The 24723-nt window shown below is 33.3% G+C and overlaps 3 protein-coding genes across 5 annotated transcripts; 2 read left to right on the forward strand and 1 right to left on the reverse strand.

Moving 5' to 3' along the window:
- Window positions 1-507: 507 nt before the first annotated feature.
- On the reverse strand, window positions 508-2224 carry LOC120069440 (F-box protein At5g07610-like). The gene has a single exon (XM_039021199.2). It carries the CDS (start codon window positions 1983-1985, stop codon window positions 777-779), a length of 1209 nt encoding a protein of 402 aa, XP_038877127.1. The 5' UTR covers window positions 1986-2224; the 3' UTR covers window positions 508-776.
- Window positions 2225-5569: 3345 nt separating this feature from the next.
- On the forward strand, window positions 5570-11793 carry LOC120069443 (Transducin/WD40 repeat-like superfamily protein). Of its 2 annotated transcripts, none has more exons than XM_039021202.2 (6): window positions 5570-5970; window positions 6916-7404; window positions 9617-9838; window positions 9926-9998; window positions 10457-10564; window positions 11080-11793. In XM_039021202.2, the coding sequence occupies exons 1-6, from the start codon at window positions 5854-5856 to the stop codon at window positions 11445-11447; spliced, it is 1377 nt and encodes a 458-aa protein (XP_038877130.1). In that variant the 5' UTR covers window positions 5570-5853; the 3' UTR covers window positions 11448-11793. The 2 variants fall into 2 exon arrangements, with proteins under 2 accessions (XP_038877130.1, XP_038877129.1); XM_039021201.2 differs by having other exon boundaries at window positions 5615-5970; window positions 10454-10564.
- A 2460-nt stretch (window positions 11794-14253) lies between these two features.
- On the forward strand, window positions 14254-19593 carry LOC120069432 (lipid droplet phospholipase 1-like). Of its 2 annotated transcripts, none has more exons than XM_039021180.2 (10): window positions 14254-14706; window positions 15029-15096; window positions 16171-16241; window positions 16322-16561; window positions 17451-17614; window positions 17696-17751; window positions 17839-17891; window positions 17994-18093; window positions 18207-18304; window positions 18980-19593. In XM_039021180.2, exons 1-10 carry the CDS (start codon window positions 14570-14572, stop codon window positions 19049-19051), a joined length of 1059 nt encoding a protein of 352 aa, XP_038877108.1. In that variant the 5' UTR covers window positions 14254-14569; the 3' UTR covers window positions 19052-19593. The 2 variants fall into 2 exon arrangements, with proteins under 2 accessions (XP_038877108.1, XP_038877110.1); XM_039021182.2 differs by having other exon boundaries at window positions 14255-14706; window positions 14970-15096.
- The last annotated feature ends 5130 nt before the right edge of the window (window positions 19594-24723 follow it).

A 24723-nucleotide genomic window follows, 5' to 3' on the forward strand; every position in this document is an offset into this window, starting at 1 on the left:
ATTCCGTCTTGTGTAGCTGTGTTCCCAGCTCCCCAGTCAGATGAATCCCCAAAATAGTAGGCTTATTGAGTTGGTAATCTGGCCACTCTTACCCATACAAATCAAAGGACCGCCTTCATGAGCAGGAGTTCACAACTCACTCAAGATTCAAGTCATGTCGCCTATGATTATCCTAGTGAAATGTAAGTCTCTATTATTAACGACGTTATATAATGAGACTAATCATTTCATGGTCTGGTCTTATACAAACTCTTTATATAGGATACCTCTGCTCACATGTCTTCACGTGAATGATTAGGATTAGATTATATGTAGCGCTTTACAACACTTGTAACACCTACAAAGTGGGTCGTATCCGTAGTGTCACCAAGACAAGGTACCCAGCCTTATCCATCTACTATAGACTGTTTAGGTTATTGTTTAAACAAGATTCACCTGTATTTCTCTATATGCTTGTTTAAATTATATAAAATAACCTAGAATCTTTAGTTTATTGGATTGAGTGTATGCTTATAAAATAACAATTATTTTATTAATAACAACTTGTTTATACAATGTTTACAAACTACGAGAATACAAGAGACTTAGGACATCAATCTACATGAATTTAATCTATGAACGTGTTAATTAACCTCTTACAAACCCTGAATCTAAACAATTTAACTCGTTGATTCATGTAGATGGATTTTAATTGTTTAGGTTTAGGGTTTGTATAATGTTAATTAACACGTTCATTTTCTTGCATATGATTGACGCATTGTTCCTATTCTTCTTAATTAAACACATGCAAGACTCTCAATGTACAAATATGCATCAATCTCTCCAAACCCAAGAGTAAGAGTGGCTTGTGATGTTCCTCCACCACTTTCAATCTTCCCCAAGCTCTCAAATCTTCCACTCTCAACAATCACTCTCACAATTATCCCATCAATCTTCAAAACAATGTACGATTCCTCAATTCCGTCAACAATGGCCATCACCGAGAATTTGGGGAAGAAACCCAAATCCACATCCATCACCGATGGAATCATTTCTGGAAATGCAACAGAAACGCCATGAAGATCGACACGATACTTCACAAACCACCCAGAATGATCATCTTGCATTTCGTAAACATTCAACTCCATATCTCGAGCATCGTAAATTTCAATCAGATGAAGATTCCCACCACAAGTCCCAAAATACTTCACTCTTCTCTCTTCCCTTCCATCCGGTACTCGAGGCATTGGCAATTCATGGAGTTTCTCTTCATACAGATCGAAGTAAAGACTGTTTTCCCAAGTGCTGATCCAATGAACAGCTCTGTTCCAGTACACTCCGTTATCGAATCTCATGCTAAACGGAGCTGAAAACACGCCTTGGACGGGTCTCCATGGGCCAGTTCGAGAGGAATAAATTTCGATTTGGTAGGTGTTCGTGAAGGAATCGGAGTATCGAACGGAAATCACTTTGTAATCTGACGATCGTGAAGGATCAAATGCTAAGGTGAGACCGAAAACTGTTCCGGCTTGAAGCTTGGGAAGCTTAGTGAAGTGATTCGTCGTTGGATTGTGAACATAATAATCTCTTCTCCAGTAGTTTCCATTATTACTGCTGCACAAGAACAAGCCATTACAGGATTGGAGGATTACAAATCCGTGTTTCTCGTCGGTGAAATTGAGAGATTCGAAGGGAGCCCTAGAGGGATTTGCAGTCAAATTGAGGAAATCAAATGCAGGGGATTTAGGGCGGGGACGGGGGAAGAAGATACCAGAAGGAGTGGATGGATGAGAAGTGGTTCGACGGTGAGAGAAATCGGGATTGGAAATTAAGGAAAGCCATCGTTTGGAGACGGATTTGAAGGTTAGAAGGGATTGGATGGGTAAACGAAGAAGGATTTCGATGAAGAGATCGTCGTTGTTGAGAACTGGTTCGGCGGCGGTTGTTAACGGTGGGAGAGAAGCGGCGGAGGTGCGGTGGAGTTTGTGGGATTTGGAGCAGAGCATTTTGAGTGATGAGGAGAATGAAAAGGATTGTGGTGTGTGATGATGAAAATGGAGGTTTTAAATTATGGGATTGGTGAAAGGAAAATTGTAGAGGAAGCCATGAGACTAATTCAAACCTTCTTGTGAAAGCTTTGCAATTTGACTTCTTTATGTCTTCCATTACAAGAAGTAGAGCATTGATTGGAACAAAGAGTGAAGTTGTGTCTTTAGTGGAGAAGCTCTTGTTAAGAATATCTAGGTATTACGGGTAGAAGCGTGGTATGAAAAACTTTTTCGTAGCCTAGAAGGTTCCATAATCAACCTGATGTTTTGAATCTAAATATTCCCACAAGTACAATCCAAAACGGGTGACCAGGGGCCTGACATTGGGCCACTAATTTTAAATTGGTAGAGGAGACATGTTTGAGACTCCAATTATAATAATCGATTTCTAACTATTATAACTTATAATTAATTACGTATTAGATTTCAAATCTCTATTTGTTAGAGTATTTACTATTTGTTACAATGTTTATTATTTCATACTCATCCTCTCTTCCCTTCTTTGTTACATCTTTCCGTGTTTGTTATTCTGTTTACTATTTATTACCCGGACTAAAATAGTCTACACTCCAGACGCATGCTAATGTAAACTATTATAACTTACTATAATAACTAACTCAACGCCACAAATGAGCCATAATTAATTATGACAAAATCTTGAAATTGATGTTATCTTTAGTTGAAAAGTTGTTTAGTCTTGGTCCATTGGTGTAAAGAATTAATAAATTAAGAAATTGATGCTATCTTTAGTTGAGAAGTTGTTTAATAATATAAATAATTAATAAGTTATGAAATTGATGTTAGTAAGTGGTAATGAGTTTAACCCCTCAGCTGATACTCACTTAAACAAAAAAAAAAATGAAGAAAAGAGTTTGGGGGGAAAATGAATTTCTACCCCTAAATTTTGATTAGTTAAAATTTCAGGTATTGTTTGATAAACATTTAGATTTTGTTTTTTAGTTTTTAAAAGTTATGCTCATAAGCTCATCTATCTGTGGTAGCTTTTTTTTTGTTTCAAAACTAAAAAACGATTAGTTTTCAATTTATTATTTATTCTTCGAATTTGATTAAGAGTCAAGTTTTTTTAAGGAAAATGAAATACTATTTGTGAAAAAATAAGCACAGTTTTCAAAAATTAAATCTAATGATTATCAAACAAGTTTTCGTCCATGCATATTTCCCACAAGCATGTAAGACTTCTTGAATTCAAGTAGATAGTACAACCATTCATTAATATGGGCAATTTTTCCTTCTCATTTCTTTAGAAAGAACTACGTGATGTATTTTTTAGTGCTTTAAGTGTAATTTCTTTTAGAAAAATATTTCATTCAAGAAATTTTGAATTGATTTGGAATAAAATAAGAGTTATGGATCACTGGTAGATGATGTAGTTAAAATGAATTAATTATGAAAGTTTAGATCCTTATTAATAAGGTCTTGTTTGGAATCATGTTTGTCTTTAGTTTTTTGTTTTCAAAATTTAGGCATGTTTTCTCCTAATTTTATATTATAATTTTAACTTAAAAAAAATAGAAACAATTGATATATTCTTTATTTTAGTTTTCAAATTATGACTTAATTTTTGAAATATTGACTGAAATAAATAATATAACAAAGAAATTTATATATAAAAATATTGGTTATAAGCCTATTTTTCAAAACCAAAAACTAAAATCTAAATGTTTACCAAACATTATCTAACATTTTATTGTTGATTTTTTAAAAATTGTACTTACCTTTCCATAATTTCCATGCAATAGTTTCCATTTTCGTAAGGAAACATTTGAATTTGTTGCCCAATTCTAAAAACAAATATTTTAATATATATAAGTTTTCAAAAATTTTGACGTAGATTTTGTAAACAATTCTAAACATAGACAACAAATTAAAGGACCTCATTAGATAGAAGTAATGAATCAAGAGTGTTTGGCCAAAGGAGTTGAGTTAGGTGGAGTTAACTTCAATCCTTGTTTAACCTAAGGAATTTGTGCATCCCACGACTAAAAATATAAATTTCATGTCTTATTAACTCTTTACATTTTAAGTCCTACGATTAAACAACTCCATAATTTCACAGCTCCATTTCTTGCCTAAATCGCCCCCAAAATAGTTATCAAGGGACTAAGAATGTAAACTTATACAATAATTAGTATATGGTGGCAATTGATTGGACCTATTAAGTATACGTGTATAAGTTTGATTTTTTTAATGATATTTATATAAATTAGCCAAAGTTAGTTTAGCTTAGTTTGTGAAGTTTGAAAAATAATTTTAAATGGTCATTCAATCAAGTCCACTGTTGATTGGTTAACACAGACATAACATTGATGGTTGATGTGTGACACTTTTATAATTTACATATATATATATACACCATTTTTGTAATTTTATTTTTCATTTTTCTTCCGCTCTTTTTCATTACCTTCTATATTGTCTTCTCATTTGGCAAGTGTCACCAAAGCACAATTATTGATGTATTTTGCTCATTAGAATTAATATTTTTGTACAGGTGATCCAAATTTCACCCCTAAATATTGATTGACCCATATTTTAAAAATAATGAAAACTAACATTTTGCTTATGTCACAATCCACTTGCTAACGTACAAAATCTCTCAAATGTTACTTTGTATTTGCAATAAGTTATGCATTTTGAGTGGGATTCGATCTTTGAACGCGATTAAACAATGCATCACGATCATTGAACATCCTCAATGGTCGTGATTGAGAGATTTAGATTTTATTTAAATCCACAGTCACTATATACTAAAAATGGCAAGTCGATACAATAGCATACGGAGAATTGGATTCCAATTTATTCAAATCGCGATGCAATATTTAATTATGTTTGGAATCAAATTACTCCAGTTGTGATGCATAATACACCGCAAACCCAAAGAAGAACTAGGGAGAACAAGTTAGTTTTTTCTTTAAATAAAAAAAAAAACTTGGGTTGATCATCATTGACCATTGTGGGTGTATTTTAGGAATTTTTATTTTGTATGGATGACCCCACTGTGCATTATGTTAATGTCGAATGATTCGAATTTTGAAAACGATGAATATTAACATTTTACTTAGGATTGCAATCTTTACTTTCTTCTTCCCACACACTTGCCCTCCTTTCTCCTCATCACACTTGCACTACCTTCTTCCCTCCCTCTCATGATCACTATTCAACCATTCATCACTTGCTTTGACGATCGTTTATGCTCGTGCTTTAGGTAATCATTCATCACCTGTTTCGATGAACTCTCGTGCTCGTACTTCAAGCCGCCTTCCAAATGTTTTATTGTAAGTGTGAGGAGCACAAAGATTTGCTCTGCTCTAATATTTGAAGGGGGTAAGGGAAATACGATTGTGAGGATGTGAGAGAGGGGCGTGAGCAAGAGGGATGGAAAAAAAAACAGACAACACGATCTATGTACTTTGTGACTTAAGGAAACAACTAGTTTTCATTATTTTTCGAATTGAGATGATTCAAAATTAGCATAACTAAATTTAGATCATCACTATAAAAATTTCGACATTCGAGTCATCCGTACAAAAATCACGTGTTTAAAATTTCAGACGTCAAAATAACACTTCAAACCAAAATTTATACTAATCCAACATAATTCGGGGATAGTTTTGCCAGAAAATATTTGAAATCTCCTTTGAAAATCACCGAAAAGTTGTTCCTTTTGGTGGATTTGTTTCCGCCAGATTTTGATCCAATTGTTGTCACTTTTTTATCGCAATTCAAATGTAGAGACTCGAAAACTCTCTCCCATTCAACACCATTTCGCCATTATCTTCTTGGAGCTTCGTCCTTCCCTCCAGAAGCTATGGAGTTCACTGAGTCTTACAAGCAGACTGGACCTTGCTGTTTCTCTCCCAACTCCCGTTTCATTGCTGTGGCCGTCGATTATCGTCTCGTTGTTCGCGACACTCTCTCCTTCAAGGTTTCTCTCTCTCTCTCTCTCTCTCTCTCTCTCTCTCTCACTCTTCTCGAATCAATTATTTGGAAAATTTCACTTAAATTGTGATCTCAACATTTCGCTGATGGATAACTAAGCGATTAGGGTATTTGGAACTGAGAATTTCTTGGTATCTCTGTTAAGCAGCATTGCTGGATTGTCCATTTGTTGGTGTGTTTAACCAAGTAGGATAAATTGAACTGAAGTGAGCTGATTCGCGTGTTTTTCTTATGAGTTTTGATTTTGGATAAATCCATCTAGAAGCTGTAATCATTTTACAGCGAAGATCAATAGAACATCTTATTTTTCTGTTTCAATTTTTAGCAAAACCATTAACCAGAGTAGCTTCCGATCTGTTGCTAAATAGATTTGTCGGAGATCAGGAAGGATGTAGCCATTTTGGGACTTATAAGACGGAATTGGTAAAAGAAAATGCAAAACTATGAGAATGTAAGAACCCAGTATGATTTATTGGAACTGATAAGCATTCTAATCGAGTTACATTGACATACTGGATAATCTCTCTTTCTCTCACTCTCTCGACCTATTTGTAAGTGCTTTGCTCTTCTCAAAATGCAGGGTATGAATACTCTTGTGCTACTTCTAAATTTTTATGTACTATTGTCTTAAGAGTCGAAATTTTTGGTTAAAATGTCATAAATATTAATAGGAGAAAGGAAGGTTTAGAAGTATGCCTATCTTATTAGCATCAGTAGAAAATAGATTTGCATGATACATGTAAAACTTGATGCCAGTTTTTATTTTTTACAATGACAGATAAAGTGACGCAAAAATAAACTTTGTTCTTGCTTTTATTTTCTGTTCTGGGGGGAGGGAAAATCCAATGGAAACTTGAGCAGTAGCTTGGTTGTGAGGTAGACGTAGTTTTGCAGATGAAAATGAGAATATAACCTAAACGATGCAATGCAGGTTGTGCACTTGTTTTCCTGTCTGGACAAGATAAGCTACATCGAATGGGCCCTTGATTCTGAATACATTCTTTGTGGTCTATATAAAAAACCAATGATACAGGCATGGTCATTGACACAGCCTGAATGGACGTGCAAGATAGATGATGGTCCAGCGGGCATTGCATATGCTAGGTGGAGCCCAGACAGCCGTCACATATTGACCACATCAGATTTTCAACTACGGTTAACAGTCTGGTCTTTGGTAAATACAGCATGTGTACATGTGCAGTGGCCAAAGCATACTTCCAAGGGAGTTTCATTTACCAAGGATGGAAAATTTGCAGCAGTTTGCACTCGAAAAGATTGCAAGGATTACATTAATCTCATTTCTTGTCATACATGGGAGATCATGGGTGTTTTTGCTGTTGATACTCTGGATTTGGCAGATATTGAATGGTCGCCAGATGATAGTTCTGTTGTGGTCTGGGACTCGCCTCTTGAATATAAGGTGATATCTTCCTGTTTTAGTTTTAAATATTTCCTTTATACTCCTGGTGCATACATCTTGTGAAACTGATCGATGTAATTTATGTAAAAGACCACTTTTGGCATTCTTCTTTCTCATCATCCTTCTTTATTTTATAGAGATGAATGAATATGGTTGGTCATAAAGGAGCTATTACATGAAAATAATACAACTACTACACCATAAGGGTCCGTGAAGATTACACAATGGCTTAGTTACATGGACCTAAAGAGATGAATAAGAATTCCAAGTTGCACACATCTTCTTGATAATCTTGACCGTTTTAAACCCTCAAAACAACTTCTCTTTGTTCCATCTTTTCCTGATTAGAGAACATATTTTATAAAGATGGGCGAATATAATTGGTCATAAATAACAGTGGCCATTTGAAGAAAAGAGCTGTTAAAAGAAAATAATAAAACTATTAGACCAAAAGGGTGCATGAAGATTGCAGAATGAGTTAGTTACATGGACCTAAAGAGATGAATATATATACGTCAAGTTCCACACATCTTCTCGAGAATCAGGACCCTTTTAAACCTCTCTAAACCCCTATTTTTTCCAACCATATATACCAGAGGCACGTGAAAAGCTTGGTCTGCCAAACAATCAAACTCTCTTTCCTTGGGGGGGGGGGGGGGGGGGGGGGGGGGTGTCTGCTTATCTTTCTGTGAGAACTGTAATAGTGTGTGACCTAGCATAGTTTAGTAACTTTGTTATATGGCTGATGAATGAATGTGTATGGTGTGAGAGAGAAGAATATGAGAGGGTACGTTCCGCTTAAGTATGTTTTTGGTATATTTTGTACCCAAATGAGTCTTGAGCGAGTTAGGGAGCTCGAGCTCCCTCTACTTGTACCTATTTTCTACTCAATAAATCGATTGATATCACAAGAGCGCTTCCATCATAATATCAAGATAGTCGAGAAGATGCTGAAGATACCCCAAAAGTGTAGACAGAACTTACACGACCAACTTAAAGTTCAAAGCTATTTTTGAAAGTTTTTCTTCATAATGGCTGGCAATGACATGGTCACATCTTCTTGGAATGACAATTGGGTGGGCAATCAAACTTTGGCCGTGGGTTTCCTGGAGTTTTTGAAAGTTTTAGTAAGAAAGACTTGTAGGTTCTTGAAGCTTGGGAAGAAGATTTAAGGTCATGAAATGTTATTTTATGCTTGGAAGAAATCATAGGAATGAGGAGTGGAGTAAATTTTGTGTGATTTTTACTGTTGAATGAGAATGTTTTAATTAGTGGTACAAAAGGCAAGATTTTTTGGTCACTTGATATGGTTGGATTTTTTTGTTAAATCCCTTCTTAAATGATTCATTGCTCCGTCATTACTGAAGAACCTTATCTATTTTGTGTGGAAAACAAAGTTTTCTAGGAAGATGAGTATCAGCCTGATTAGTCTTCAACTCTTCATGGAAGGATTAAGTATGGCTAAAAGAGTTCAAAGAGCGTGCCATATGTATTCGACAATTAGCCCAAGTTGTTGCATTCTATGTGTGAAAGCAAGGGAGTGTCTTCATCTTTTGTTCTTTTTATCATTCTACAATCTATATGTTTCAAGGCTTTGATTCTCACGGGTATTTTTCATTTGGGCACTAAACTGAAATTCTCATCCTGCTACGTGGTCATGCTTGAAAAGAAGAGCTATTCTATTGTGGTTCAAGGACATCAAACAATTTGACAGGGTTTGTGGACCGTGAGAAATCAACATATATTTCAATGCAAGCAAGATAATATGGACGGAAAACTAGAGATTATTGATCATTGTGCAGTTTTTTGGTGTGTTCTTAAGAATTTAGCTGTTATTCTTCCAATGTTATTAATTTCTTCTTGTAATTTGGTTAACTAGTAGCCATAGCATTTCTGAGAACAAGCCTTCGTTTGATATTCTTCAGTAGAAAACTACTTTGTAGGATCCTCATGTTGTACTCTCTCCTCCCTCTTTTGTCAGTTTGATTTGTTTTCCTATTAATTCCAATTGGGGTCTTCTAGTGTGCTTAAAAATCATAAATCCTGACAATTATGGTGTAAAGCCAAAATTCAAAAATAATTTTGAAGTCTAGAGAAGCCCTTCATCCTTGAGAAGTCATGTTTTAAAACAATACACGGCACGTGGCTGATTATTTTCAATACTGAATTAAATAAAGACAAAAATATGTAAAGCTTGGGTTGGTTTGTGCAGGTTTTAATTTACTCTCCAGATGGAAGGTGTCTATTTAAGTATCAAGCATATGAAAGTGGACTTGGTGTAAAAAGTGTTTCATGGTCACCTTGTGGACAGTTTTTAGCTGTTGGTAGTTATGATCAGATGTTGAGAGTTTTAAATCATCTGACATGGAAGACTTTTGCTGAGTTTATTCATGTATCTACCGTTCGTGGTCCTAGTTGCACTGCTATTTTTAAGGTAATATCATTTTGTCTTTCCAGTTACCGGTCTATGAACCTTTTCTCATAAAAAAGAAAGCCCGTGTTTTTTCCCTTTCATGTTTAGGAGGTGGATGAACCATTGCAGCTTAATATGTCGGAATTATGTCTCAATGATGAATTTATCCAAGGGAATTCTGGTAAATGTTCTTTTCTGAATTGGCCTTGCATGAATTTAATGTCTATAAATTGCTAGCGTAAGGTGTTTATCTTTTTCTTGCCAGATAAGAAAGACTGTTCAAAATGTAAGATCATCGGTTTTCTTTCACCATCCATCCTAGCTCAATTTTCACTTGTTCGTAAACTTGTAGTTGTGTATCTGTTACCTTCATATTGAAGCCATCTTAATGAAGCCATCTTTTTTCTGAATTGGGTACTCGCCACCAAAGGCCAAGAAATATCATAAACTTGGCCATTGACTTGTCTCCTAAATTGTTAGTCTATCACCTTTCACAAGGTTTTGAAATCAAAGCATGATGTGTGAAATCAGCCCATCAATTAGTCTCTCGTCTTTGATTTTATACTATTCAATTTTTTAACATCCGAACTACTTCATTGCTAATTGTTTTATCTGTACGTTTTTCTTATTTTCAAGAAGACTCTACCGAAGGACACTTCAGGGTCAGATATGAAGTTACAGAAGTACCTGTTACTTTGCCATTCCAGAAACCCCTTGCAGACAAACCAAACCCTAAGCAAGGCATTGGTAAACCCATTGTTCCTGCCAAATGAGAATGCGTGCTGCATCATCTTCTTCTGTTTCAAATAGTATTTAAAATTTATTCTGGTATAATGTTTCTGGACTGTATGAGGTTGTGTTCTATATGGTTCGAAAGTAAAACCTCGCATAGTATTGTGTGTTTTTGTTGTATACTTGGCATGGAGTATATTGTAAATTGCAGTAAAAATTACTAAAGATATACCCTACCAAAATCAAGTTACAATCATGAACCGCCAACTAATCTAAATCCATGTTCCATTTAAAATCGAATCTTACTAGTTGTGCAATTTAGTGGGGAAAAGAGAGGGTACATCAAATAGCTTCCTCATAGTTACGGTATCAGATATATGAAACATTAATGCAATTCGGATTATCTGTTCATTGTTGACAATAAGTTGTATGTCATTAGCATTCCTTTGCAAGCAGGAGTTTGAACATCCCTTTGGTGTTTTCTATTATCTGTCTCCCAAATATGGTTTTACCGTTAGTTTATATAACAGGTCTCATGCTATGGAGCAAAGACAGCCAATACATCTGTACACGCAACGACAGCATGCCGACTGCTCTTTGGATTTGGGACATTCACCATCTAGAATTGGCAGCCATCTTGGTGCAGAAAGATCCTATCCGAGCCGCAGCTTGGGACCCGACATGCACACGCCTTATTCTCTGCACCAGTAGCCCGCATTTGTACATGTGGACCCCCGCAGGTGCTTATTGCGTAAACGTCCCTCTATCGGAATTCGCAATAACCGACCTGAAATGGAATTCAGACGGTAGCTGTCTTCTCCTGAAGGACAAAGAGTCATTCTGTTGTGCTGCTGTGCCTGTTCTACCAGAATCCAGTGACTATAGTTCAGAGGAGTAATGGTCTTTCCTTCTAAAATGGTCCTTTCCTTCTAAAATGGTCATTTCTTAGCTTTAGAGTCGAAATGTAGAAATCAAGAGGTTTTGATTGAGTAGAGGATCTCTCCTTTTGGAATAATTTAGATACAGGTTTATATCAGAATTTGGAAGATGTAATTAGTATGAAGATGAACCCCACATTTGTTGTAACTGAGATACAATTTTAGCTTAGGTTTTGTAGGATTTCTCATATTGGAGTTGTACTATTAGGGAAGATTAAGAGTATTAAAAGTCGAGTAATGTTGTACCTGTAGATGTTCAGAATCAGAACAATTTAACATTGTCTCACGGTGTACATTTTGCTCTAATTTCTGCATGTTTGTAAAATTTTCCCCTTCTAATTTATTTTATTGACCTTTTAAATTGATGAAAAGTTTATTTGGTATGAAATATATATATATACATAGTTTTTGTTATTATTTTTCTACTATGATATGATCTAGGTTTAAACTCTATTTTGGTTCTTGAATTTTGAATCTTGTTTTATTTTTGTTCTTAAACTTTAAAAAAGGTCCATTATAATTCTTGAATTTTTAAAAAGTACTTTGATCCTTGCAATTAAGATTTTATTAACTCTTAAATATAATGGTGAGATGACTTATTTTTGAATGATTAAGCTGCCAAATAAGTAAGCCACACTAAACAATCTAGGGTTTCAATTTTGAATTAGGTGGTAAAGTGATTTTCTATAGGAGATTTCCAGAGTCATTTTGCGTTCAAGACCTTGGTCGTTCACTATTTTAATGCATTCGTTGTTGATATTTTACTTCACCTTCGTCTTACTTAACTCATATTAGATGCAATTTTATCTTTATAAAGTTAACAAATCTTAACAACCGAGATCAAAATAACGGTTTTAAAAGTTCAAGGACTAAAACATATGTTTTTGAACGTTTATGGACTAAAATATCATAAGTTTCAAAGTTCAGGATCAAAATATGATTTAAACCATTGATTTGAATGTCATATTTTAAAATTGGTACAGAAAAGAAATGCAAAAAGTATCCTTAGAGTTATTTTTTCCTTTTCTTGTCTCGCTAAATTAAGAAGTTGATGCAGTGTAAAATTTAAAGTCATACAACATCATTTATATAAATTGACATGATAGTTAATGTGTAAAATTTGATTATTTAAATGCTTTTAATGATTATTGTTGACTTTGTTTTATGAAGAGCTGGTTCCAGGGTCTCTCTTTGTTGAGATAATCAAATTACTCTCTTTTCATCACCTTGAGTCGAGGATTCTGACCTGGCTCGATGATCACTCTGTGAAGCTCTAGTCCTTTATGCATACGGTGTTGATAGTTCCGTATTCCAGTCTCTCATGCCTACCCCTCTTTCAACAAACTTGCTTGCTATCCCAAGGCGTTTTCGATATACCTCTACTTTTTATATGTTAATATCAATTTTCATTCTTGAAAATTTTTCTATTTGTAATAATTTTGAAGTCTAAGAACAAGAATATTATCTTGAAAACAAATTTCAAAGACTATAGAAAATGTTTAAATCTAAGGGAATAATTATTGAAAATTACTCTAAAGTTTAAAAGCATTTTTTTATAACTTCACCTACAAAACAAAAAACTCCAAAAATTCTTTCCTTTGTTTTACCTCTTACCACAAACGTAAGATTACATATTAATTACTAAACAAATTCACGTTGATTTGGCTATCACTACTTTGATTTCTTACAAAATGTTGTAATTTTGAAGAACGTAAAGCTACTATAAATTAAGCCCTTTATCGTCCGAGTTAGGCTAAAAATGACCCATTTGAGTGGACTTAACATTACATTTTTCTGGTCTGAGTTAAAAAAACTCAACTAGCAATTAAAATGTCAAATCATCCCATTACTATTATACTCAAAAGAAAAAAAAAAACATTATATCTTTTTTTTCTGACAATATGTAGAGTAGAGAATTAAACATTTGACATCGAAATCGATATAACAAATTTATTGTCTATCACGCCATACTCATTTTGGTTATTTATGAACTTTTTGAAGCACTTTCTTGGCTACATCCATCTACACCTACACTAATAAGAACCGATGTTTAAAATGTTCGATGTCGATGAAAATATCAAAGTCTTAATTTTACAAAATTTTTTAATGAAAGTATCAATAAAATGTCCATTTGAATGGATATTTTGTAGAGAGATTGTAAAAAAAAAAATTGAAAAATAAATTTAAATTAGTAAATAAACATTTTATGATTTTTAAACAAGTTAACATGTCTATTGTTTATATTATATTTATATTAATGACATTTTACTACTTATTTTTTGTGATTTGTGGATTTTTTCTACGATATAATTGAAATATCGATTCATCTTTTATGTTGATATTGAACCTATAGAAATATGGAAATATAACATGTCGATAGAAATTTAATATTATGATAATAAAATAAATTTTGTAGATATACATTTTTTTGGACAAATATTTATAGATATATATAGTATTTCATCGACATATCTATATTTTCACGTTTCCATGACTTTGAGTCGAGATGATGGGTGAATCAATATTTTCATTATAAAGTAGAAAAATCTATAAAATATTAAAAGTAAATAACAAAATGTCAATAATAAAAATATGATATAAATCCCATGCCCTTTAGTTTTCTAAAAAATCATAAAATATTTATTAATTAATTTAGATTTTTTTTTATTTTTATAATTTTTCCAAAAATATGGGTATTTTCGTGAAATTAATACCTCCCTATTTCGTTTATGTCAATATTTAAACCACATCGGGAGCAGCAAAAGCTATATAATTTTATTATCATTATCCAATCCATTTATGACAAATCTGTTACTCCAACTGTGTATGAACAAAGATGCCGCCGGAAAATGGCGGTAAGCACAAACTTATCGTCTTGTCGGCATATTTGATGACCAAAATCTTCCCTTCGTTCATCCCTTTTCAATCATATCCATTACCACCGTCTTTTCCAACGGGGCTCCACATCTCAATTTTCCTAAAAATCCAAAAATTCCTATAAACAGCCTCAAATTTCTCAAATCTTCGACCGACCCTCGAACCGCAAAACCCCCAGGCAGTGTTTCTTGAAGGTGGGTTTTGTATGGAAAACGCCGTCGTCGAAAATGGGGTTTGCTCTGCCGAAATCACGAGTGGGGGTCGCGATGTTTGGAGTAACAAGGTCTCTGAGTCTTCCTCTGTTGATCATCTCGTCGTGATGGTCCATGGAATCCTTGGAAGGTTTGTTAGCTGGTTTTTGTTTAGATATTTGATTATTTCACTGAAATTTTAAGCACTTCAATGGTAGATTGGCTAGACTTGGGTTATTTTGTTTTCTTTGATTCATTTGAGTAACAGACTTCTAAATAGTATTAAAATGGGCGTGATGTGAGTATAGGATTGTAGTTTGGAGTGTATTGTCAACCATTTTTTTTGTTAATAGTGTTTAAATAACGTTTTTTCCTCAAGTCAATCCAAATGGACCTTAATTTTCCATTCTGCAGAATGCAAGAACAGAGACCTTCTTGTTGAATTCTCTATATGAAGTCTTTCTTCTTTGCAGAGCAACGGATTGGAAATTTGCAGCAGAACTGTTCGTTCAAATGTTTCCCGACAAAATCATTGTTCATTGTAAGTATCATTGTTCAAAAGTTTCCTAATACTTCCATACTTCTAATTTTGTAACAAATTAGCCCCTACATTATAAAATTCGTAATGATTTAGTCATTATCTAGACAAGTTTGATTAACACAAGTATCAATTTTATTATTTATTGACTTAGTTTTGTAGTTTATAAACACATTTGGTTTCTAATTATTTTATTGATCTATGAATGTAAACAATCTCATTAAATCTTACCAATGTTTTTCAGGATAATGACTACATCATTACAAATTTTAAAGTATAAATTTGTTATAAATTAAAGTTTATGGATTAAACTGTACAAAATTTAAACTACATGGATTAAATCGTTAGTGTTAGAGTATTGATATAACAGCTTAAACTTTTGGGTCAATCGATGATATAGTATTAGAGCAAAAGGTCTTGTGTTCAAACTCTTGTAATGTTATTTCTTCCCTAATTAATATTAATTTCTACTCATTCTTCATGGACTAAACTGTTGTCTTCCTCAGACCAAATGTGTTTTATTAAACCTTTTTTTTTACTATTATATGTTACATGTTCCTCTGTTTTTAATATTGGTCTCTCTTTGTAACTTGTCTTGTTTCTTTCCTTCTCTTTATTTCCTTACAAGTCTTATGTCCTGTTACTTGTTTGTCTTCTTGTTTGTTTGAATTATATCAAATATATGGACGTTATTTATTATTGCCTTGTATTGAGTGAGAACCAAGCCAAAATCTCCTTGTCGAGAACATTATTCAAAGAAACCAAGTTTCCGACATTCTTGGAGATGATGAACTACTGCCGTGGCTTTCTACAAAAGTTACATTATCAGGGCTTGTTGGCTATCTTCATCTGTATTGAGCAATTTATGGTCTTAGGTGTTAAAGAATAGCTTTTACTTTTGGTCCAAATTAGATATGCATTAGCTAAATCTTGCTACCTGCAGATTATGATTGTAGAACATTTCGTGAACTTTGTTTTTCTTTCCCTTTTCGTTTTTGATTTGTTTTTCTGAATTCATTTCCCTTAATTTGTGGCAAAAGGGCTTTTGGCTAATTGTTTACAACTTTTTCCTTTCAGGTAGTGAGCGAAATGTAGCTACATTAACTCTCGATGGCATCGATGTGATGGGTGAGCGATTGGCAAAAGAGGTTAGCTGAAAGTCTTGAAATTTGTTCCAAGTCGATAGAATATATTGTCATTTATATTATTGAATTATTTCGGCATACAGGTTGTTGAGTTGATACACCGAAATCCAAGCCTACGCAAAATTTCTTTTGTTGCTCACTCGGTCGGGGGTTTAGTAGCGAGGTATGCAATAGGGAAGCTATATAGACCACCTATGAAAGAAAATGGCGACATGTCTTCCAGTGAATGTGAGGAGGAAAGAAGAGGTACAATATATGGCCTAGAAGCTTCGAATTTCATTACTGTTGCTACACCACATCTTGGTTCAAGGGGGAGTAAGCAGGTATCGGATTTCTCTATGTTTTCTTGTTCCATTCCCATCAAAAGCATGCCCTGATGTTTTTTTTTTTTTTAAAAAAAAAAAAACAATTATTTTCTCACCATTGTAGTCCCTATGGCATGAGTCTGATTTCTGTGGTTTTAAACTGTACAACCAATTTCCTCTCTATTAAAAAGTACACTAATAAGGACCATGTGTATAATAAAGAACTTAGAGGGAATGAGTTCAATTCATGGTGGCTACTTACCTAGAATTTAATATTCTATGAGTTTTACTAGCATCCAAATGTCGTGGGGTCAAACGTGTTGTCCAGTGAGATTAATTGAGGTGTGGGCAAACTGATCTAGATACTCATTGGATTAAAAAAAAAAAAGAAGGAAAAAGGACTCTTGTAATTGTATATAGAATGAAAGGTTCAATTTCGTGGTTAGCTGGGATGTGTGCGATCTAGTGGATCTTGTGGGGTGAGTGGAATGGTAGGAGTTTTAGACGGGTGGATAAGGACCCTAGTGAAGTTTAGTCCCTTGTCCACTTTCGCGTTTCTTTGTGGGCTTCGGTATCAAAGACCATTCGTATCCTATAGGTGTTATTCTGCAAAGTTGGAGCCCCTTTCTGTAGGGATTGGTGTTTTTGTGGACTGGGTTTTGTACACTCATGTATTCTTTCATTTTTTCTCGATGAAAGCTGATGATTTCATAAAAGAAAAGAATGGAAAGTTCAATTGTGCTCCCTATGATCACCTAAATTGGCTTCATATTCTAATGTAAACATCATTATAAGATCTATCTATATTTGAGAAAACACTTGGTTTATATGGATTTCGTCATAGTTTTGAACTCATATGGACAGATCAAGTCGCCTTTTCAACTCCATTGTTATTATCAATTGTCAGGTGCCATTTCTTTTCGGTGTATCTGCTTTTGAGAAAGCTGCCAGTTGTCTCGTTCATTGCATTTTCGGAAGGACCGGCCGCCATCTTTTTCTGACCGACGATGTTGAGGGGAAGTCTCCCTTGCTTCAGCGCATGGTAGAAGATAATGATGAATGTTTATTCATGTAAGTCACTTTCCTTAAGTTTCTCCTATCTTGTTATTCTGTTCCATTCCATTTGGTACACTTATCCTCAACGTGATGTAGGTCAGCATTGTGCTCATTTCATCGGCGGGTGGTCTATTCCAATGTCAGCTACGACAGTATCCTTTCTTTATAGTTGAAAATACCTATATCATCTAATATTCTCCAACTGTATAATTGTTGTTTCCCTTTATTAATCCACCAAGATTTCGTTGGTTGGGCAACATCGTCAATAAGATGTGACTCTGAGCTCCCAAGGGTACTTTCTTTCATTAAATTTTGTGTCGATATTTTTATTGATATTATTGACTTGCATCTGTCATTTCCCACCATTCATTTATCCTAAAATTTCTTTCATCAGTGGGAAAAGTTTGTGAATTGTAAGTACCCCCATATTGTTTATGAAGAATATTGCAAAGCTTGTCCTAAACTGGGAGAAAATATCTTCAACAAGCTGGAAGGTATTTTGCTTTCATTTTCTATGTAGAATAATTGTAATAACCTTTTATTTTGTTTGTTTTCTATTTATTTATTAATTTTTCATTTAAATCTACTGCTGAAACTCGTTTTGCAGATGAACTCGTAACGGGCTTGTCGTGTGCTTCATGGGAAAAAGTAGATGTGAGCTTTCATAAAAGCTGGCAGAGGTTTGCTGCTCATAGTGTCATTCAAGTAGGTTCAACAGTCTTCCCTTGGTTAAAATAAGAATGAGTCATTTTACATAGAAGTGTACGGTTGATATTTAGTTAGTTTTGTTTATTTATTATTTATAGAATTCGATAACTTTTATTGAGATAAAAATAAAAGAATACAAGCGCATGCAAAAACCAAGCCCACAAAAGAAAGAAGAACCCCTCTGAAAGAAGGGACTCGAGTTATATTAAATAGAACTTATAGAACAGTTACCGAAATCGAAGTCCAATGAGAAACATGATATCTAACAGGGGACCAAACTTCAAAAGAGTCCCTCTCTAACCACCTAAACATCGTGATCTTGTTATTTCGTTCCCATAGAACCCAAAGAACATCACACACTCTGACTAGCCATAGAAAACACCCATTCTCTTAAAAAGGTAGATGGGGAGGAACTCTCCGATCAAATCACTAATAGCCCTATGCTAGGATGCGAGTTTTAGTTGTTTGTTTGAACATACTTTTGATTGTAAACCATGCTTGCGGAACATTTTCTCAGATTTCAAGCTGCATTGTTTTCTAATGAATCGAACTTTGAACTATTAATATCAATTTGTGATGATGTTTGGGTTTACTTAATCCTCCTTAAGTTACAATTGGTGTACTCAATTGCATTCCTAATCTTTAAAAAAATGTTTACAAAAATGGACACAGGCTAAAGGCGGAAGCAAGCACAAAGAAGGCGTTGATGTCATTCGTCACATGCTAGATAAATTTCTACTGTAGATTCACACTGCTGCATGCTTTTTCCCATAGAGATTGAAATTTGACCTCTGATAATTCAAAGCATACTTGCTACACATTGATGGCTTACTTGCTTTCTCTTACGTCCTGGAGCTCAGAATCGATCGAGAGAGCACTGATCGAGTTCTTTCAGTACGAATCTCAGTTCGAGTTTCCCTGATGTTGCCAATCTTGATAACTTTATTTTTCCCCTTTCATTGCTTCAGAAGGATGGGCAAAATGTATTGAGGGAGATCAGATGAGAAGGCATCTGAATGACTTCTTTCTCAATAGCAAAAATCAAATATGAATTTTTTGGATATTCATATTTGAAAGCAAAGAGATTACAGAGAGATTGTAATGGGTAATATTCCAGAAATTTATTTATTTATTTCAATTCTAGTTTTTGCCAACAATAAGTATAATTGGCATGAAATCTTTTCCTCGTAGCCAGGGGTTGAAATTCCCTTACCCCATATCTGTTCCCCATATTTGTTGTAATAAAAATGTTTAATTTTTTCATTAATTGTTATTTTTTTAATCAACATTTTTTCATTAATTATTTTACAATTGGTGAGACTTGAATCATACGTATTAGATAGAGAGGGCAGTTTTAGTAGTGTGATAGTATATATTCCTTTCGTCCAATATTTGACATATCAGTTGGGGGTTTGTATTCTAAAGACACACACATCCTTAATGATTTTAATCTTCTTTTTTTTTTCCAAAAATTTCCTATTTCCGATGAAACTTCTCCTCCACATCTTTTCACTTTCTCTCCTCCCCCCATTTTAGTTTCAATCGACGACATACGAGGGTTCCAACGACAGACCAGGGCTTCTTCCTTCTTCTTTGTTCAGCGACCAACGATCAATGACAAGGCCAAGGGTTATCTTTAACATTGGTTATTGAATCCCGACAAAGGTTTATTTTGAATTGATATCACAAACGAGGGTTTTTCTTCTTTATTTGGCAACCATTCTCTTTCGTTCTTCATTCGGCTACCAACGTTCAACCAGTAAGCCAACAGAGAATCGATGGCCAACGTGTCCATCTTTTGCTGAGACTATTGACAACCAACGGAGGTTTACTTTGAATCTCCACTATTGATAGAAACAAAAGCGGGGACTTACTGCAATTGACGACCAAATTAGGGAGACGAAGCAATCAACTTCAATGTATAACATATTTCCTATCAACGGTATATTCCATATCAAAAGAGATATCTTTATTGTACATAAATTTTACTTTCTATGAAGAAAACTTAAAACGGTATATCCTTCTATGATATTACTATATACTATGGAATATAACTACTTCTCTATGATATTCGAATAATGGGAATTTTGCACTGGTCTATATTTGCCATATACTTTATACTTCATAAACTACTAGTAGATTATCATAGGATTGTTCTGTTGCCTATTTGCTATGTACTATACAAATGTTTATTAGGATATATAAACGAAATAAAATATACTGATGTTTATTGATAATAAACTGCACAGACAAAAACTTTTCCTGAAGTAGATATAGATAATGTGGAATATTTGTTGTTTGCCAACTCATGTTTATTAATACATCATCTCAACATGTTTGTATAGACTGATATTTGACGAAATATATACATAAGTTAATTCAGGAGATATATCGACTGATGTTTGTTAACTATATATAGACATTTGAATAGTAAACATATTGTTTTGTACCTCTCTATTAAATAAATTCACAAATGAATATGATAAAAAAAAATATAAAAGACTTTTTAATATCATAGGACTGTTCTGAAGTTTATTTGCTATATACTATGTAAGTGATAGTAGAATTGTTTTGTTGCTTATTTGCTACATACTGTATAAATGTTTATTTTCTATATACAAAGGAATAGACGAATATGTACTGATGTTTAATTCCATAACATATTATGATATATAAACGAAATAATTACCGATGTTTATTGTTAATAAACTGGACAAACAATTGTATAATCTCGAATTTCATTCTCAGAAGCTTCTTGAACATGCCAAGCCTTTTCGTAAGTTATGTCCAATCCATGCTCAATTTGAATATAATTCATTATAGTCTTAGGCGTGATTAAATGACTATCATCAATACTAATCTTCTTGATGCACTCCTTAATAACAGAAAATGATGCTTGTCTATGGCCAGTCAACACAATATCCAAAGAGCATAATGCTCATGATCAAAACTTGTAATTATCCATGTAGAATTCCCATCATCTCCAATTGAATGAGTACGAAGCGACCATTTACATTTATTGACAAGACAACTTAGTACCAAAACTTGCTTATTTGATTTAATAGTTTCATATAGCTCGCATAACATTCAACAACACATCTTTGAAAGGAAACATATCATAAATCTTAACTTGGAAATTAGGGGAAATCTTTGACAAATCAATTGTTTCGTAATAACAACCTTCATCATCATTAATATTACTCATAGCTTCATTGGGAAATATATTATTCAAGACTATTGATAGGTTATTTGAAAAAACATTAATCAATGAGCAAAAATTTTCAACACCAATGGAAATCAGGCAGAACAATCATTTAACGTCATTATCTTCTCTAAGTTTCAAATCCTTCTTCATAAAATCCTTTGATCGAACACGCGCAAATATCTCAAAGTTACCATGACTGCCTAGAGTATTTATCTTGTCGACTACTAACTGTCAAAGGACATTTGATGATGAAAATCTATTTTAGCTGCTTTATAATTAATGTAATTATCTCTCTCGTTGAAACAACCGTAAAATTGGAACAATAAGAGTAGCTATAAAATGTGGTACATAATAAATCATAAATGCAAAATGATTATTTAAAAAACTTCTATATCATAGATATATCTCAGTATAGCAACAATTATAACAATAAAATTCAATATATACCTCAGTATATAAATTTTGAATAGTAAGATTTCCTATACAAGGCAGAACATAAAAAATCATAATTGAAAACTAATTTTTAAAATAATTCGTCAATCATATATATATATATAAGTATACAAACAAAAATAACAACAAAATCAATATTGTTGGGGTTGATGCCCTAAATCTCGAGGGTCCTATAATTTTTAATTGTATTGTACAAACATTTTATTTCTTTAATAAAATATGAGATGTTTTACTTGACATTTAGTAGCATTAAACCCACAAACCAATAAACTAACATCCAAGATTATCATATGTAACTTAAACATGTATGTAGAGACATACAAGTGGATCATGTTTAAGTGATGACCTAAATAGTTTGTAGTAGATGGATAAGGCTTAATATCTTATTCTGGTGACATTAAGAGTACAACCCGCTTTGTAGTCGTTACAATTGTTGTAAAGTTCTACAAATGATATGATCCCGATCATTCATGTGGAGAAATGTGAGTGGAGGTATTCTATACAAAGGAGTTTGTAAGTCCGGACCACGAAATGACTAGTCTCATTATATAACACCATTCATAATTGAGACTTACATTTCACCAGGATGACCATAGGTGACATGGCCTGAATCCTGAGTGAGTCGTGAACTCCTACCTATAAAGGCGGTCCTTTGATTTGTATAGGTGAAAGTGGTTAGATCGCCAACTCAACAAGCCCACCATTTTGGAGATTCGTCTAATTGGGGAGTTGGGAACACAGCTACATAAGATGAAATTCACTCCTTCCTTAATGTCGGAGAAATTAGATAAATTGTTCCTTTAAGGGTTGATTTTGGGGCTTGAACAATGTGACGCCATCCCCTCTCCTGGCCCGAGAGGGGTTTGGTCATAGTTGGACTATGATTTATTGTTCATTAGAGGGATCAATGATACTTAAAGAGTTAAAAGTAACTACATGAGCAAAACGGTAATTTCGGCCTAGTTGTACTTACGAGTAATTTATGAAGGGTCATCGCATTATTGCCTAGGTGCAAAGAGTGCAGTTGTTGTTCTTTAGTGGAGTGCCCGACAATTAGTGGATGTTGAATAATTAATTAAAGGAGTTTAATTAATTATTCAAGTACCATTAGAGCTTCAAGTTATAGATCCATGAGATCCCCTCTTTAGTTCAATAGGGATTAAATAAGAATCAGTTTTAGATTACTATGAATTATTCAAATTAATTTAAGGAATTAATTATATGTGATATAATTAATTTAATTTAATTATATATGATATAATTACTATAATGTATTTGATACATTATACTAAAGTTTATTTGAAAAGAAATGAATATTTGAAATATAATTCAAATATTGATTACGTGAATTGGATTCATATAATTATATTTAATATAAATGGGGATTTATATTAAATACCATTGATGGAAGAAGTAAAACTATAGGTTATATTATATGTGATACAATATTAAATCATAGATTATATAATTAATGTCATATAATCTATAGTTATATATATATATATATTAAGGTAGTTATTATATATATATATATATATATAAATTGAAATTAATTTATTTTGTTATAATTTAATTTGAATTAATGGGAGATAAATAACTTCCCTCCCCTAATTTCTCTCGGCTCACTATGTGAGTGGTGGTAGTGGTTATTGGTTGCTTTCTTCTTCACAAAATTGAGAGGTAGAGAATATAGAGAACGATCTCTGCAAAAATTTGGTTTTTCAAAAAAGAACTCTCACCTTCTCAATTCTCTTCTCAATCCCCCTCTCTTCAAAAAACTAAGAGCCCATATAACTCCTTGGATTCTCATCTTAGAGAATACATAGGAAACTTTCGTGGTAGTGGCCAATTAGAGTTTTGAGCATGTTGCAGTTAATCGATTATGGAGAAGAGGAATCACACGAAGAAGATTAGATCTTCAAGGGTTAGTTCTCCTAATCTCATTTTCTCAATTTCTATTAGCATGTTGTAATTTTAGTTAAATGCATAATATTTTTCTGTATGTTTATGTAAAATTGATTATTTTGTAAAAATTGGAATTTGGGATCGATCTCCGCTTCCGCTGCGGACTTTCACTGGTTCCTTCAATCAGTATATACCTCAGTATATAAAATTTGAACAATAGGATTTCCTATAAAAGGAAGTACATAAAAAATCATATATACAAACAAATTTTTAAAATTATATATATATTAGTATACAAACAAATATAACAAAAAATTCAATATATACCTCAGTATGTAAAATTTGAATAGAAATAGTTCCTATAAAAGGAAGTATATAAAAATCATATATACAAACATATTTTTAAAATAATACATATATCATATATACATATCAGTATACAAACAAATATAACAACAAAATTAGTATATATCTTAGTATACATAAAAAAAAATAATAGAATACACAAATTGAACAATGTATACAGAATATATACCTCAATATACATAAAAAAAATATAGAAATCACAAAAAAAGAAATGAAATAATAGTAAAATCTTGAAAAGTTACAGTAAAATATATACACAACATTTGAACATCTCAAACTAACCAATTTCAATACTGAGGAAGAATATGTAAATAACCTATTAAATTTGCAGAAAAAATAAATAAAAATAAAAGTAAATGAAACACGAGATTTAGGGCATCAACCCCAACAAACTCCCCCATTGCCACCTTAGTTAAAAGATTTATGTTGTGATTGTTGTTGCATGGGCTGGAATCCAGGCGGTGGCCTTTGCCTATGTTGCTGGTGC

Source organism: Benincasa hispida, chromosome 12, assembly GCF_027475165.1.
Source record: "Benincasa hispida cultivar pf3 chromosome 12, pf3_genome.v1.1, whole genome shotgun sequence".
NCBI classification, from domain to species: Eukaryota; Viridiplantae; Streptophyta; class Magnoliopsida; order Cucurbitales; family Cucurbitaceae; genus Benincasa; species Benincasa hispida.